Below are 14,369 nucleotides of genomic sequence, written 5' to 3' on the forward strand. Positions count from 1 at the left end.
TGCATGGGGCAGGCTGGGGGTGCAGGAGGTGATGCCCCTCAGGAGCCACCTTCAACCAGGTAGAAGCAGGAGGTGGTGGGAAAACATTCTAGTTTTCTCTCCTCTAGGGTATGTCCTTCAGGCTCCAGACATCCCCTGGGGAACTGGGCCCCAACTGCCTGGATGTAACCTGCTCACTGAGGCTCCCAGTATCACCTGCCTTCCCCTCCCTGTCTCACTTCCCCCACTCCTCTATCCGTGCCTCCTGGAATCCCCTCCCAAATAAGCTACATGCACCCAAATCTCTGTCTCGGGGTCTCCTTCGGGAAACCTAGCCTTGAAATTCAGTTTCCTTCTCTTTATCCCATTTCATTCTCACATCAACCCCATCCTTAGTCTATTGAAAGAGGAGACCACTAACGCACAGAAAAGTCTGGGTTTGAACTCAAATCTGTGAGTAAAAATAGTTCTCAGGAGCCCACACCCTGCGGTTTACTGCACCAAACCTCCTGAGCCTCAGTTTTCCATTCTGTAAAATAGGTTCACTTCCTTCCACTCTTCCCCAACCTACAGATGTCTAGGCCTAACTCTGAGCCTTCATGGCTTTCCTGGTCTGAACTGCGCAGTTACACCCCACTCTCGGTCAGCTGGCAAAGCTGGCTGACTGTTTCAGGTCTAGAAGTCTCATCTCTCCAAATGACATGAAAAACTCCCAAGGAGGGACTCTATGTTTAATTTGAATATCATATAATTTTCACATGTCCCCAAATTCTATTCTGACATATATATTTTTTCCACCTAATTGAAATGCAAAAATTATTCTTGGTTAGTGGGCTGTAAAATGACTGGCAGGAGGCTGGCTTTTGCCTGTAATACAGGCACCATAAGCTTTATGAAGGCAGGAACTGAGTAGCTCGATCCCTATTGTCTCCCCAGGGCCTTTCACGGTGCCAAAAGAAACAGCAGAAGAGGCTGGGTTAGGGGACTGAAGAGCCTTGAATGCCAAGCCAAGGAATTTTACTTGATTTAGCGGGCAAGGGAGAGCCTCGGGAGGATTCTAAGCAGGGGAATGGCCTAACAGGGCTACGATTTAGAAAGGAGCCCAGTGGTCACAATGAGAACTGACAGAAGGAAAAGGGAAGGCATCATCAACCAGATTACTGCAACAGTCCAAGCAAAACAACAGCAAAAATGGCCAATATCTAATTTAAAGTGATAATAGTATAAATAGAGAGTCCAGGACAAAAATGCTATCACAGAGAGTACCTACAGGGCCGAGCGAATGACTGGATGGGGGGGGGGGTGAGCAGTGGGGATGATCAGAGCCACATGGGAGACCCAGCTGAAGGAGGGACAGTCAGCAAACAGACAATTAAGGAGGGGGAGCAGACTCGGGGGAGAAAGGATACCTGGGTACCTTTAGCACACGTGGTGGGGAGCTCTCCAAGATGTCCAGGTAGAAGCGCATGGCCTGTATTACGTGGACCCAACCTTCTCACATGTCCTAGAGCCCCTCTGCTCAGTACAGTAGCCACTGATCCGTGGGGCTATTTAAACGTGTGCTAATTAAAATTCAGCTCCTCAGTCGCACCAGCTGCCTTTCGCGAGCTCAGCAGCCACACGCGGGCGGTGGCTCCTGTCCGGCCAGCACGGACACAGACCCTCTCCGTCGCGGCAGAAGTGCCGGTGCAGCGCTGTGCTCGGGTTGCCTGAGGAACCCAGCCCTCTTTCCTGCCCTCTGCCTTGCTCAACAGCCTCCCGAAAAGCAGCCTCAGACGGCCGGGAGACGACAGACTGCCCCTGTCCCGCTTCACTGAGACAGCTGGCCGCCAGGCGAGCTGGGCAGGAAGGACGTACCTCTGCAGGCCCCCGCCGCGCCGAGGTGGTAGATGGCCGCCAACACCCGCCAAATGGCTCGCTGCTCGCCCTCCGAAATGCCCAGCGTCTCCATGGCACCCCGGAGCTGGGCAAAGGCGGCCGCCGCCCTCTGCTTGTCTTCGGGCTGAGAGCAAAGGGAGAGAGGAAGGGAAAGAGGCCGTCACGGCGGAGAAGACGCAAACTCACGACGTGAAGCCAGGCTCAGTCTCGGGGGAGACGTGCGGTCCCTCGGTGACCCCAGTAAATTACCCGCAGTTAAGCCGAGGAGGGTCGCCAATCACTTCTGTCTGGCGTTGGGAGGTGACACGATTCTTACTCACTCGTGTGCTTGCTGAGTAAATGTAGGGGGGCCCTGCCCTGTGCCCGGCTCTGGGAATGCCAGGCTGAGTGGGACCCAGAGCTTCACTTTGAGGGCCTCTCGAGGTAGAAGCGAAAAGAGATGAAAAGGCAACTAAGCGTGAAACAGGGCTAAGGGGTAGGGTGTGGGTATAAGTGGGGAGCTACAGGATATTGGAGGTGGGGACATACTAATTAATGCCACCCAAGGGAGTCAAAGAGAATGTCTTAGCAGGTGAGACAAAATTGTTGCTGAAGTTCGAAAGGTCAACAGGCAGAGTTGACCCGCTTGAAGGAATAAAGGTCCCAATAAGCAGGAGGAGCAACATGAACAAAGGGGATCCTTGGAGACAAGGGGTGGTCAACCTGGGGACACAGAACAGGTATTTTTTGGAGGCGGGCTGACAGAGAGGGGAGGAGATATAAAGGCCTCAAGCGCAGTAGTAACGGGCGTGAGCTCTGCACTCCAGCCATGATTGGCAAATACACACTCCTCCCTACATTCTTGGGCCTGTCAAGACCCCACAGCAAGCCAGTGAGTCCAGATTCTTCTCAGGACCTCGCCCCCTGCAGCCGCCACCGATTGATCGGCCTCAGCAACGGAGAGGGAACCTGTTGGCCACCCCCGGTGCAAACGGCGGGAAACTGCCAAAGATTTTCCAACGGGAGGAAAGCAAAAATGACACGATCAGATGCTCATGGGTTACAGAATGTTGTTTTTCTTTTCTTAGATTTATGATCCCAATTATATTTGATTGAATATTAAAATTAGCCTGAGACTCCTGCACACATACCATCTGGCCAAGGAGACGCAGCCCAGAAGCCTGCTGGGTGGAGAGGAAGTGAGCTGGGAGGACAATTCTTTTGTTAATAACCCACCAGCCCATAATGAGGAACTGAATTGCACTTGGACAGAGCTTGGGTGTACACTGTAGGCTGTTAAAGCTGGTGGAGTCCCGTGTCCAGAGGGGGGATGACACTTGCCCAAGGTCACATAGCAAATTAGTACCAGACACGGGACTAGAATCAGGCTTTTCTGACTCCCAGCCTGGGCCGCTTGTCCCATCCATTCAAGCCACTTCTAACTGGGAAAGAATCCGGCAAGGATCACTGACCGATTGGAACGACGTCAAAACATGCAGTGACATTGAAAGATCCTCTGTGGAAACATTTCGATTAATAGCAAAAGCATGTTCCACTGATCCATCGTATTTCTGGGCCACCACAGGACCACAAAATCCCTAGCAACCAGGAGCTCAACCTAGCAACCGCAGCTGCTCCACTGGAGCAGACGGAGGCGAGGAAGGCGTCTCACCAGCATGGTTATTTATGAGATTTCAAAGTAGCCGAGAAAGGACACCAAAGAACAGCGAAAACACATTTATTATGGCTCCCACTGTCAGCCCCGAGCATTTGACTTTAAATTACAGGCGGACTCCATCACCTGCCGCTTAGCTCATGGGAAGAGAAAGGTGAGAAAACTTCTGCTAAAGCTAATTTACTGCTTTTTTCCCTCCCTCCCCACCCCAAGTCTCTGCTGCGACAGACGACGGGGAGGGACGAAAGCTATAGGGATCAGGAAGATGTTTGCCATTCCTTAAACTTCTAGAGAGCCAAGCATCTCTGCATTGTGCCCTGATAAAAGCCAGTCCTTGCATCGAACTCGTGAAAACAGAAATCAGTCAAATGAGTGGCCGAAGTCAACCCAGAGCTCAGCTGTCTGTCCACAGGAGGGTAGTAAACAAAGGGTGCTCTATCCGGGGCATGTACGGAGTACTACGCAGCCATGGAAAAGAGCAAGCCACTGATACAGGCAACCGCGTGTATGAATCCCACAGACCCACTGTGAGCCGGGACTGTCAGGTACAAAAGACCAACACACCGCGTGACTCCATCTGCGAGGGCAAACTAACCTATACAAGAGAAGTCAGGATGGTGACTCAGGGTGGGGGGATACCCCCCATAGGGAGAGGACTCGAGGGAGCCTTCAGCAGAATGGGAAATATTCTAGATCTTGATCTGAGGTGTGGTTGCAGGTGTGTTTAAGAATATAATTGTCATCAAAATGTGCATTTACAATTAATGCACTTAATACATTTTACTGTCTCACTCAACTAAAAAAATAATAAAAAAATATTCAACTCACAACGTGCCCAGGGTTTATCGGATGCAATTGAAGACTCAAGGTCAACCAAAGACTGCAGGTAATTTAGTGAAAAAAGTGAAACCCCAAATGCTCTGTCCACAATAAACGGGGCTGCGTTCAGAGCACCCAGGAGATTCTAACATCGCGGAGAGGCCAGGACTGGAAGTTTTTTCAACTCTGCTCTATGACTTTGCGCCGAGGCTCAGTTTCCTCTTCTGTAGAACGTAAATAATAGCCTACCCTCCTCCTAGAGTCGTTGAAGACGCATGTAACGTGCCCAGCACAGTGCCCGGCACACGGTGATGCTCAATAAATACCGGTCTCCGTGCACCATGGCGCCTCTCCCGCCAAGTCTTAGCTCAAGCTATTTGGCCTTCCAGGGACACCTTTCTCCGCTGCTGCCCAAGTTCATGCCCAGCAGGCGTGGCCTTGTCTTCCTCCAGTGGCTCCCAGCCCGATGACGGAACCGATGTACAAACAAGCAAAATGATAGCCCAGAGTAATGTGGGGGGCAAGGTGACTCTGGGGAGGGGCAAGGAGCTGAATGGGACGGTCGGGGGCTTCCTGGAAGAAGTGGTGTGTGAGGCAAACAAAATCAGCGAGGCGAAGTGCGTGCTGGGAAGGCAGGGAGGGTCTCCAAGCAGAGGGGCGTGGGGTGGGGGGAACATGGTGCGCTGGGTTGGGTGCCGAGGGCCCTGAGGATGCTCATGTAGGCCTCTCCCGCAGAGTGAAGGGAAGTGGGCAACCGTGGTCTGCAGCTGGGAGCTGCTCTCTGATGGAGCAAGTGGCTACTGGAGGTCTCTCTGGCCAAAGAGCTGGCACCTGGAGTCATCTCCCCTGGTTAAAAGCACAGTGGGGGGGCCTCAGGGCTCCGCCACAAATGTCTGGTCGTTGAAAATATTGTTAAGTTTCCATGACATGCGGTTTGTTGCAAACTATATAAAATATTCATAGGAAAAATACGAGAGGAAATCTGCAAAATGCTATCAATGGATGTCTCTGGACGGTAAAGTTATCGGTGCTTGTTTTTTAGTTGCATGAGTGGGTGGGTGTTGGTTTTTGTTTTGTCTGTATGTTTCCTCTGAGTTTTCCACAGAAGGTATTATTAATTCAAGTTTTTAAAAATGAATGTTTTATCAAAAATATGAGCTACACAAGAAAAAAGAGAGAGCCGGTAAGAGATAAAACATGGCATAGCCCGCCAGGAGATGTGGACGGGGCACCTCGTGGGTCACGGAGGCCTTGCCCCACCCAGCTGGTCCGATGCTGCCGTCCAGGATAATACTAAATAATAGCCAGAAGAGTAAAAGCTGAATTGGTTGAACTCCAGGCGCTGTCCAGCTACAAATCCCAGTGGCAAAGAAGACGAGCCACATAGGAGATCCCTCCATCACCCTCCCATCCTGGCCACGGGGGATCACAGAAACCCACACCTCCCCCCCCCCCAGAAGGACCCACTCCTTACCTTAGACCAAGTGCCCATGCCGAAGGAGCTGCTGTCTGCCATCTGGTGCAGGTACAGCTCCGTCCTAGGAGCAGAGAAGGGGCCAGAAGTTACGGAGGCCCCGCCCGCCCCAGTGGCCTGGCAGGGCAGGTGGTCATTATAGTGTGGGGCTCCACACGATGCCCCAGGAGGTCCCGGCATCTTCCCCGGGCCCCGATCCCACCTCCCAAATATTCCTCACTCACTGTCCTCACTCGGCCCTTCCTACATGCCAGGAAACCCTGGAAAAAATAGTCATGGACTTAGATCAGGGAAGCGGGTTCCAACTCCAGGTCTCCCACTAACTGGATGTGTGAACTTGCCGAAGGATAATATTAGACCAGTCGACTTGAAGGAGCCCGAGCTGTATGCTAAGTTCTGAGATTACTCACGACAGTCCCACCCAGTAGATGCAAATAGCATTCCCATGTTACAGACGACAAGACACGGGCACTCACAGCCAGCAAACACAGAGCTACCCTGCCACCCAACCCCTCCCCTCGCCTCTGCCATCGCCCTAGAGAGTGATATGATATTTAAGGCCCCTTCCAGGAAACCGCAGGTTCCTTGAGAGGGAGGCCTGAAGATGGACCGCCCAACCCCGAAGACCTGAGGAACGCAAGCAAACGGGGAGGGGGAGGCACGGCCGTGGCCCCACCCCTCTCCAGGCACACTCCATTCACAAACGCATCGGGGCGCCCCTCGGACCTCCACAACCCTTCATGGGGGCTCATGCTCCTGGGAAGCGGAGGTCACCCACCAGTCCCCTGCCAGTTTCTCCAGTTCTGAGTCCTTTAGCACCTTCTCCCTAGTTCTCCGCAGACCCCACACCTCTGGCCTCAGTCTCACACCCTGGAAGGACCCTTGTCAGAAAGACTCTGAATCCAATCCCAGCCCTGCCACTTAGCAGATAAGGCAGTTCTCTCCCCTGAACCTCCCTTTAACTCAACTATAAATGAGTTAATGCCCTACTATGCACCGCACGCGGGGCCTGCTGCCTTCACAGGCGATCTGGTTTAAATGCTCACAGGCTGGCACTATTAAGTACCCATTCTACAGAAAAGGAAACTGAGGCTCAGAGAGGACCACAGGGGACAAAGCCCAGATCTAAACACACATTGCTCTGACTCTAAAGTCGGTCCTTCACAGAGCACACCTGTCAGGACCTAAGAGGGGTGTCCCCCAGGAAACCCTCCAAGATGAGTCCTGCCTGGCTACCCTGCTAGCTGCTCCTCCCAGTGCCCCCCGGTTCTGAGGTGCCCCATCCAGGCAAACCCTCATGTGCACTCAAGGCTCCCACAAAATATAGAAACTTCTAGAAGACCTGGGCTCTGCTGTTCTTGCCCTCCTCCCACGCTGCTGACAGCCCTGTACCGACAGGCCCCCATCCCTCCCACCACCCAGCCTTTACAGAGCTATGTGAGGACCATCTCACTTAACCCTGTAAGGTCAGCCAAGGCATTGTTTCTACTTCATAGGAGAAAAATCCGAGGTTCAGAGTGGGTGACACTTAGCCAAGGTCACCCAGCTGTGAGCAGTACCAGGCAGCAGGAATCCGAGGCCAGGGTCCTAACCACTGGGTTCCACTGCTTCTCAGCTCTGGGCAGAGCTAAGGCTGGGCCCTGGAGAGCGGGTGCCCTTTGCATGACTGCCCTCAGCTGTCCCTGCCCGGCCCAGTCACTCACCTGAGATCCAGGTCCAGTCCCGCCAGCATCTGGGAGAAAACCTCGAAGTTGCCTTCCCCTTCCGGCTGCCGTGCCACGCGGCTCTTCTCCAAAAGCATGGTCTGCAAGAGAAGACCGACACCTGGTCAGCACTTGGGGTACACTGGCCCCATGCCTGGTGCCCAGGTGCCCAGAGGCCCCAGTAGGATGCCCCACCCTGGCCTACCCTTCAAGGCAACATCTCAGGTCCAGGCTCCGCTGGACACCTTCATATCACTGGAGTCACCCTCCAACATACTTCACAGAAGCCTTTAGTAATGTGACCCAAATGGTCATGAATGGTGGGATTTCAGGGCCAGCATGGAAAAGGGACTTAGTGGGCATCAATAAGTTTTCCTTGGGTGTGCATATTATCCCAGCTCCACATACAAACAACTCTTCTAATAAGCTAATACTATTTTCTTTTCAAACAGAGCATTGAGGGGGCTGGGGAGGGGTGCAGGTGATTTGGGAGATAGGAACAAGCAGGCGTGTGTTTGTCTCACACTGGCGGCCAAGGGAGGCCGGCGAGCGCCTGTTTCATTTCAGCTTATGTTTCTAAGACCCAGCTAATGGGCGGCTGAATTATATATTTATTCATGAATATTCCATCCCCGTGATATTCAGAGGTACAAATATTCAGGGTCTGCTTGATCTAGGAGGGGACTTTCTGGGCCACTGAAGGAGGTAAGGAGGAGCTGGCAAAGGCTGGGGGAACTGTGACACACTCCAGGGTCCCAGGAGGCGCGGGCTTTATTAAGTGGGGATGGTTGGGACCCTGCAGCCCCAAGGACGCCCCTCTCCTTTCCACCCAGAGGCCTCACCTGGAGCTGAGCAGCTGTGACTCGGCCTGTGGCATTGAAGTCCAGTGACATCACCATGGTGAACCGGGTTGCACTGCGGCTGTGGCCAGTGGACACGGAGCCAAAGGCCCGGAGGACAGTGAAGGTGGCTCGAATCTTCTCCACTGTGGGGGGGCATGGAGCAGAATATCACCCATGGCCCAGGTGCTGCCACTCCCACCTCTCACAGGACCACCTTCTTCACTGGCCCCTGTCTCAGGGCCAGACCCCATCCTGGCCCCAGGCAGGCTCCTTGGCACCTCAACTCAACTCAACTTTAAACCGCACACATTTCAATGGCCTTGTGCTGCAAGCAGGGGTGCACGGGGAGCAAGACTGAATCAAGAAGGGATTGGTACAATCGGGTGACAGGGGCTACCCTAGGGCCTCCTGGGCCTGATGGAGCCTAGGAGGAAGGCAGGGCATTAACATTCTCAGACCTGCTCTCAGGGAATTCCCCACCACAGTGGGCTTCAAAAGCCCTGCAGTCTCCCTGTAACTATTTACTGAGCACCTACTATGCATGAGGCATTGGACTAGACACCTGGATACAGCCAAGCCTGACTTCCACCCTCAAACACACTCATAGCAGAACTACATTTTAGAAAAGCAAAGAAGGGTGCCTCTCCCTGCTGTATCCCCAGTTCCTAACATGGGCCAGGTGCAGAGCTGGTGTTCGATAAAGTGCTGGAATAACCCAGTAGAAAAGCAGCAGAGCACAGACGCTAAGTGAGCTTGAATATGGGCTCTGCCCTTTGGCAGTTACCTGATTCGGGGCAAGTTAGTTAACCTCCCTGGGGCTCAGATACCCCATCTGTGAGCTGGAGTGATAACAGTACCTACCCCATGCAGCTGTCATGAGGACTAAAAGATTAAATAATGTCAAGTGCTTAGAACGTGCTCCAAAGGCGGTGTTGTTAGTATTATATTTATTACAAGAAGAAAGCAATACTGCCTGGGCCGTGTGTTCTCGGCAGGGAGAATATTGCCCCCAAGAGGGGGGATATAAACAGATTATGGCATATCTATGGCATTGAAATTTCATGGTGGGGAGATGATTAGGGGGTAAAATATTTAAAAAGATTCCTTATGGGAGTAAAAAGAAAAAGAAAAAAAAACACAAAACATTGAGAACACCGGCCCAGGGATTACAGCTCTGCAGCCAGGCTGCCTGGTTTGAATCCAGCTCTAGGATGTATTAGCAGCGTGGCCCTAGGCAAGCTAGTTAATTTCTCCAAGCCTTAATGTCCTGATCTATAAAATTTAAATAAATAATGTCTACCTTATAGGGCTGTTCTAAATAACAAAGAGGTTTCAATCCACTGCTGACTGTGATCATTACTAATATTGTAATTCTCATTATTATGAATTGGCACTCTTTAAGGTCTAGCTCAGACCCCCCCCCCGGAAGCCCCTGCCCCCTCCCCTGTGCTCCTGCCCCCTGTCCCCTAACCAGCTCTGCCCGCCCCCTGCACGGAGCATCCACGCTCGGCACACAGACGCAGCTCAGGTGCCCTCGGGGTGTCAGCCCCTCAATACACAGCCACGCCCTGCTGCCTCGGCCGCAGGTCCTCTGTGCAGCCGAGCAGGTGGCACAGCACGGGGACACCGTCGAAGGGGAGCTGCGTCTGCTCACACCGTCAGTCTGTACACCTATCGGGACGGTCTCCTAGAGCGTGGCGGCTGAGTGTTCAGTTCTAACAGCGTCAGTGTGGGATGACTGCTCATACATGGCCGTGAATGTCTTGTGGAAGGGGTGCCTTTCCTGGCTTGCACAGCACTGTCCACGGGACTGGGGCGGCTCTGCCCAGGAACAAGCCCAGGGTCTGCACACAGCTGAGTGCACGCTAGGTGGATGGGTGTCAGGAGGAGCAGTCCAGCTCCCCCTCCAACCCTTCCCCCCCCCCCCCCATAATCCTGCCACATGTCACCTGGAGACCACTGTACCTGAGACACTGCCATCCACACTGCCTGCCATCCCCACCAGGTGCTCTAGGACCTGCTCGCAGCAGGTGGTCTTCCCAGCGCCACTTCGGCCCAGGGCCACGATGCTCTGGTCTCGCCGCTGGCTCAGCAGTGCCCAGTATGCCCGCTGGGCCATGGAGCCGACGTGGGCAGGCAGGCCATCCCGGCGGCCCCTGGGCACCTGCAGGAAGATCCCAGCCATCAGTCTTCCCACCCCAGCTGGTGCCCAGGGAGCACTCCAAAACAGTGCCCACCCCAGCCTCAAGTCCAGACCCATGGGCTTGATAGCATGAAGCTCGTCGGTGACCTTCACAAAAGTCTGCTCTGTGCAGCCTTCAGGGAAGAGGGATGAGGCAGTGGAGGCAGGGAGCTCAGTGGAATGGGCCCACCTGGAGGACACTGGGAGCCGGGGCTGCTAAGTAGCAGCCAGTGGCCCCAGCAAGGCCTCATTCTGTATCTCCAGTGTCTTGGTGCAATGGGGGACACCAATCCCAATGCGGTGGCCCTCCCCGGCCTGGCCCTCCAGCTTGGGCTGAATATGCCTCCAGTCCACTGTTGACCTTTGTGCCTCCAAGCCCCTAGGAATAGTAAGGAATCCCTACCCTGGGCTCAGCAGGACTCCACAGCTGGCAAAGGTGGGACAAGCCCCCACACTGGCCGGCACAGCCTTAAGTCATGAGGCAAGCAAAGGGTCCTGGGGTCTGAGTCCTGAAGCCACCCCCTCTGGAACAGTTCAAGGGACAAGCTATCTCACCTATTGGGTCCCTGCCACCCACTGTCTAGACCAGGGGTGGGGAAGCTTTTTTCTGCCAAGGGCCATTTGGATATTTATAACATCATGTGAGGGCCATACAAAATCATAACTTAAAAATTAGCTGTGAAAAAAGCTCCTAGATTTATTGAATTTCGAGTTCCACCTGCCACAGTTGCCCACGGGCTGGGTGTTACCCAAATCGGGTCTAGATGGTAGAAGGGAGAATTCAGCAGGTCCAGGCCCCTGTGTACAAACAGGATCATGCATGTTCACACGCATGTGTACCTTTGCATGCTTGCACATAGGCATGCTCACAGCACATGCACCCAACAGGTGCTGAGGCCCCGCACGCAGAGGCAGGCCCATCTACACCTGACATGGTCACACTCACACTCGTACCATGAAGACCTGCACCCCCTCCCAGCCTCCAGGGGGTGGGGGCAGATCCCCGCTGAGAGAGGCCCCAGCACTGCCCCATCCCCTACCCAGGCCATCTTCAAGGTGGCCCAGCCCCAGCCTCACCGCAGGTCTGTGCTCCCACCTGGTGGCCATTTGAGGAACCACATGTGACTCAGACAAAGAACAGAAGGTGGCTCTGGGCTTGGGTGTGGGCGGCTGATGACTGGAGGGAAGGATGGGCACTGGGTTAAGGGCTCAGGGGGACTGTGAGACTCAGGGGCATAGGGGGATCTCAAGACTCAAACTCCTCCTTACAGGACACGACCCAGCGCCCGCACTTTTAGGCCCTTTGGCCAGGTTCTGAAACAGATACCTCAATCCAGGACAGCCCATGAGAATCTGCTTGCCTTAGGGGTCTGTACAAAACATCCCTTCCAGGGGCTCTGAAGGAGCCAGAGGAGCCACTCAGCTTCTCAGGAGGCTCAGCAGCCTTGGGTTGCAGTAACAGAAGCATAGCCCTCACAGCAAGGGAGGGGAGAGTGCACAGCTGAGCAGTCATCCTCCCAGGCCCCTGGCCATGGACAGCCAGGCTGGGGAGGGGGCCTGAGAAACTACTGAAGGGGTGGGGTGGGTGGCCTGGAGAACAGAAGTCTTGGGGAGGAGGGGTGCAGGACCACTGTCCCCTCTTTAATGGACTTAGCATTGTTTGGGGGCTAGGAATGTCCCTTGGGACTCTAGAGTGCTTTTCATCCCCAATTGACAGATGAGAAAACTGAGGCCAGAGAGGCATCGTGATCTTTCCAAAGCACCTGAAGTGTGTTAGCAGGTATTCTAGAGGCTCGCGGCTTCCCAGGCCAACAAGTCTTCAAAACAGAGCCCAGATAAGACGTCTGACCTCTAACAGGGCTCCCCGCCTTCACCTTTGCCCCCTTCCACCTATCCTCACCCGGTGGCTAAGGGCATCCTCCTACAACATAAGCCAGACGATGCCACTGCTCTGCTAAAAATCTCCATCGGGCTCAGAGTAAAAGCAAAATTATGACCACGTATAACCTCCGCGGGTCCCCGTTTCTCTGGACCTCTTCACTCTCCTTCCCCACACTCATCACCCCACCACTGTTCTATATTAGTCCTGGCCTGTCTTCCCCGCGAGAAAGGAAGCTCCAGACTTATTGCTCGTCTCCTTCCCCGCCCTTTCCTCTGTGCCGGGCATATGGGAGACCTCAGTCTTCCCAATCAGTAGCCCCCCCGAACAAACAGAAGGGATGGGGCCCTAATTACTGTTGCAGCTGCGGGCCTTTCCGCAAGGTGGCGCTGAGAGAGTCCCTTTGCTCTGACTGTCTCCACAAAAACCAGCCATTTCTACAGGTCCTGGGGAAAAGTAATAAAAGCAGAACCGAGGCTTCTGCTTCCTGATTTATGTGGGTGTTCGGGACTCCCCAGACCAGCATGGGGTTCCGAGCACAGAGGAGCCAGGGCCTGGCTTTTACCCAGCTCCCCCGTGCTGAATGTGAGAGTTTAGCGGCTGGCCCAGCCAGTTCCCGTCTGTAAAGTGGGATAGCAATGGTGTCAGTCGTTTCAGGGGGCATGAGACTTAACTGAGATAATATGGAAAGTTTCTTGAAGCAGTGCCTGGTACAGAGTTGATACTCATTCAATATTTTCTCTCATTATTATTGTCTTTATGCTCCTATTGTTGTTTCTATCAGTTATTTGTCTTTCCTCTCTAAGGAGGGGGGACCATGTGGTCCTCAGTGGCCCGCAATGCCCACAGCTCATGTCCCGCAAGATGCTGCTCACAGACAGCTTTGCAGGGGGCTTTGGCTGCTCTGTTCCCCCCTGAGATGCAGAGACACCCTCCCATCCCACCCCTCTTTGTGCCTGTCCCCCACCCCCTTGGTCTGATTCCCCCTCACCTTGCCTGCAGAGGGTGCCGGTGGCCCCTGGGGCTGGAGCACGATCAGGTCTGGCCCGGTGGAGGTGTGTGGCAGATGAGCCCGGTAGCGGTGCAGAAGCGTGTTCAGGACACTCGATTCGTTGACACTGACCAGGGAGGCCAGGTCCTCGGCCTGGTCCAGCTCAGGGGGGTTGGCCTGTGAACCATCACAGTGTCCTGTGGCTTATTGGGCCCCCACCCCACCACCCCACCCCTACACACACGGCCCTGCTGACCCTGTCCCTGGAGAGCCGTGTGCCAAAGACTCGGACAGAACACAAGGACTCTGGAGAGAGTCACAAAACCCTACAAATGAAACAGGGGCACCCCTTCTCCTTTGCCCTTGGTGCAGCGGGAGAGCCACCCCTCTGTTCACACCGGCCCCTCCTTCCTGTGCTCACTGTGCCGTGAGGGGAGATGCTCAGAACAGAGACAGAGCAAGATTCAGTGTCCTCTGTATTTCAAACACCGCAAAACACGGGGGATATTCCCAAGTCAAGCAGTGTCCCCTGACGTCTCCTGTCCTGAACCTTGCAGGGAGCGCTGCATGTGTTCTGTGACACTCAGGGACAGGGGCCAATGGCCACCCCACCCCATTTCTCTGACAGTCCCTCATGCACTGATCCCTTGAAAATATGTCCCGGCCCTTCTAGAAGCAAAGGATGGCTGCAGCTTCTCCTCGGGGCATCCATTCTAAAAGTCTTCCTGCCACTCTTTCCAGCTTCAAGGAGTTTTCTGGGCCTAAGGCTCTGGGCTTTGGGCCAATCCTGAGCTCTCTATGGGTCAGTCTTTCTTCTGAGAACACTGGCCCTCTGCAAACTCCCAACACCACTGGGAATGGAGGGCCTGGGGTGGGCAGATGACAGCAAAGGGGAACGAAGGTGGTCAAGGCCCACGTGGGGTCCCTGGAGAAAACTCTTTCTTGATTAGTGGGCTTTGAAGGATCAA

General features: G+C 54.1%; 1 protein-coding gene across 1 annotated transcript in view; it reads right to left on the minus strand.

Moving 5' to 3' along the window:
- The window catches only part of MYO18B (myosin XVIIIB), a 170,055-nt gene that overhangs the window by 136,965 nt on the left and 18,721 nt on the right, over positions 1 to 14,369 (minus strand). The window contains exons 7-12 of the mRNA XM_081122587.1: positions 13,402 to 13,578; positions 10,315 to 10,513; positions 8,350 to 8,492; positions 7,508 to 7,608; positions 5,805 to 5,868; positions 1,837 to 1,981 (exon numbers count right to left, since the gene is read on the minus strand). Coding sequence (XP_080978713.1) covers positions 1,837 to 1,981; positions 5,805 to 5,868; positions 7,508 to 7,608; positions 8,350 to 8,492; positions 10,315 to 10,513; positions 13,402 to 13,578 — 829 coding nt within the window. The remainder of the gene's footprint in view (positions 1 to 1,836; positions 1,982 to 5,804; positions 5,869 to 7,507; positions 7,609 to 8,349; positions 8,493 to 10,314; positions 10,514 to 13,401; positions 13,579 to 14,369) is intronic.

This window comes from Miniopterus schreibersii (genome assembly GCF_964146895.1).
Source record: "Miniopterus schreibersii genome assembly, chromosome: 20".
NCBI lineage: Eukaryota > Metazoa > Chordata > Mammalia > Chiroptera > Miniopteridae > Miniopterus > Miniopterus schreibersii.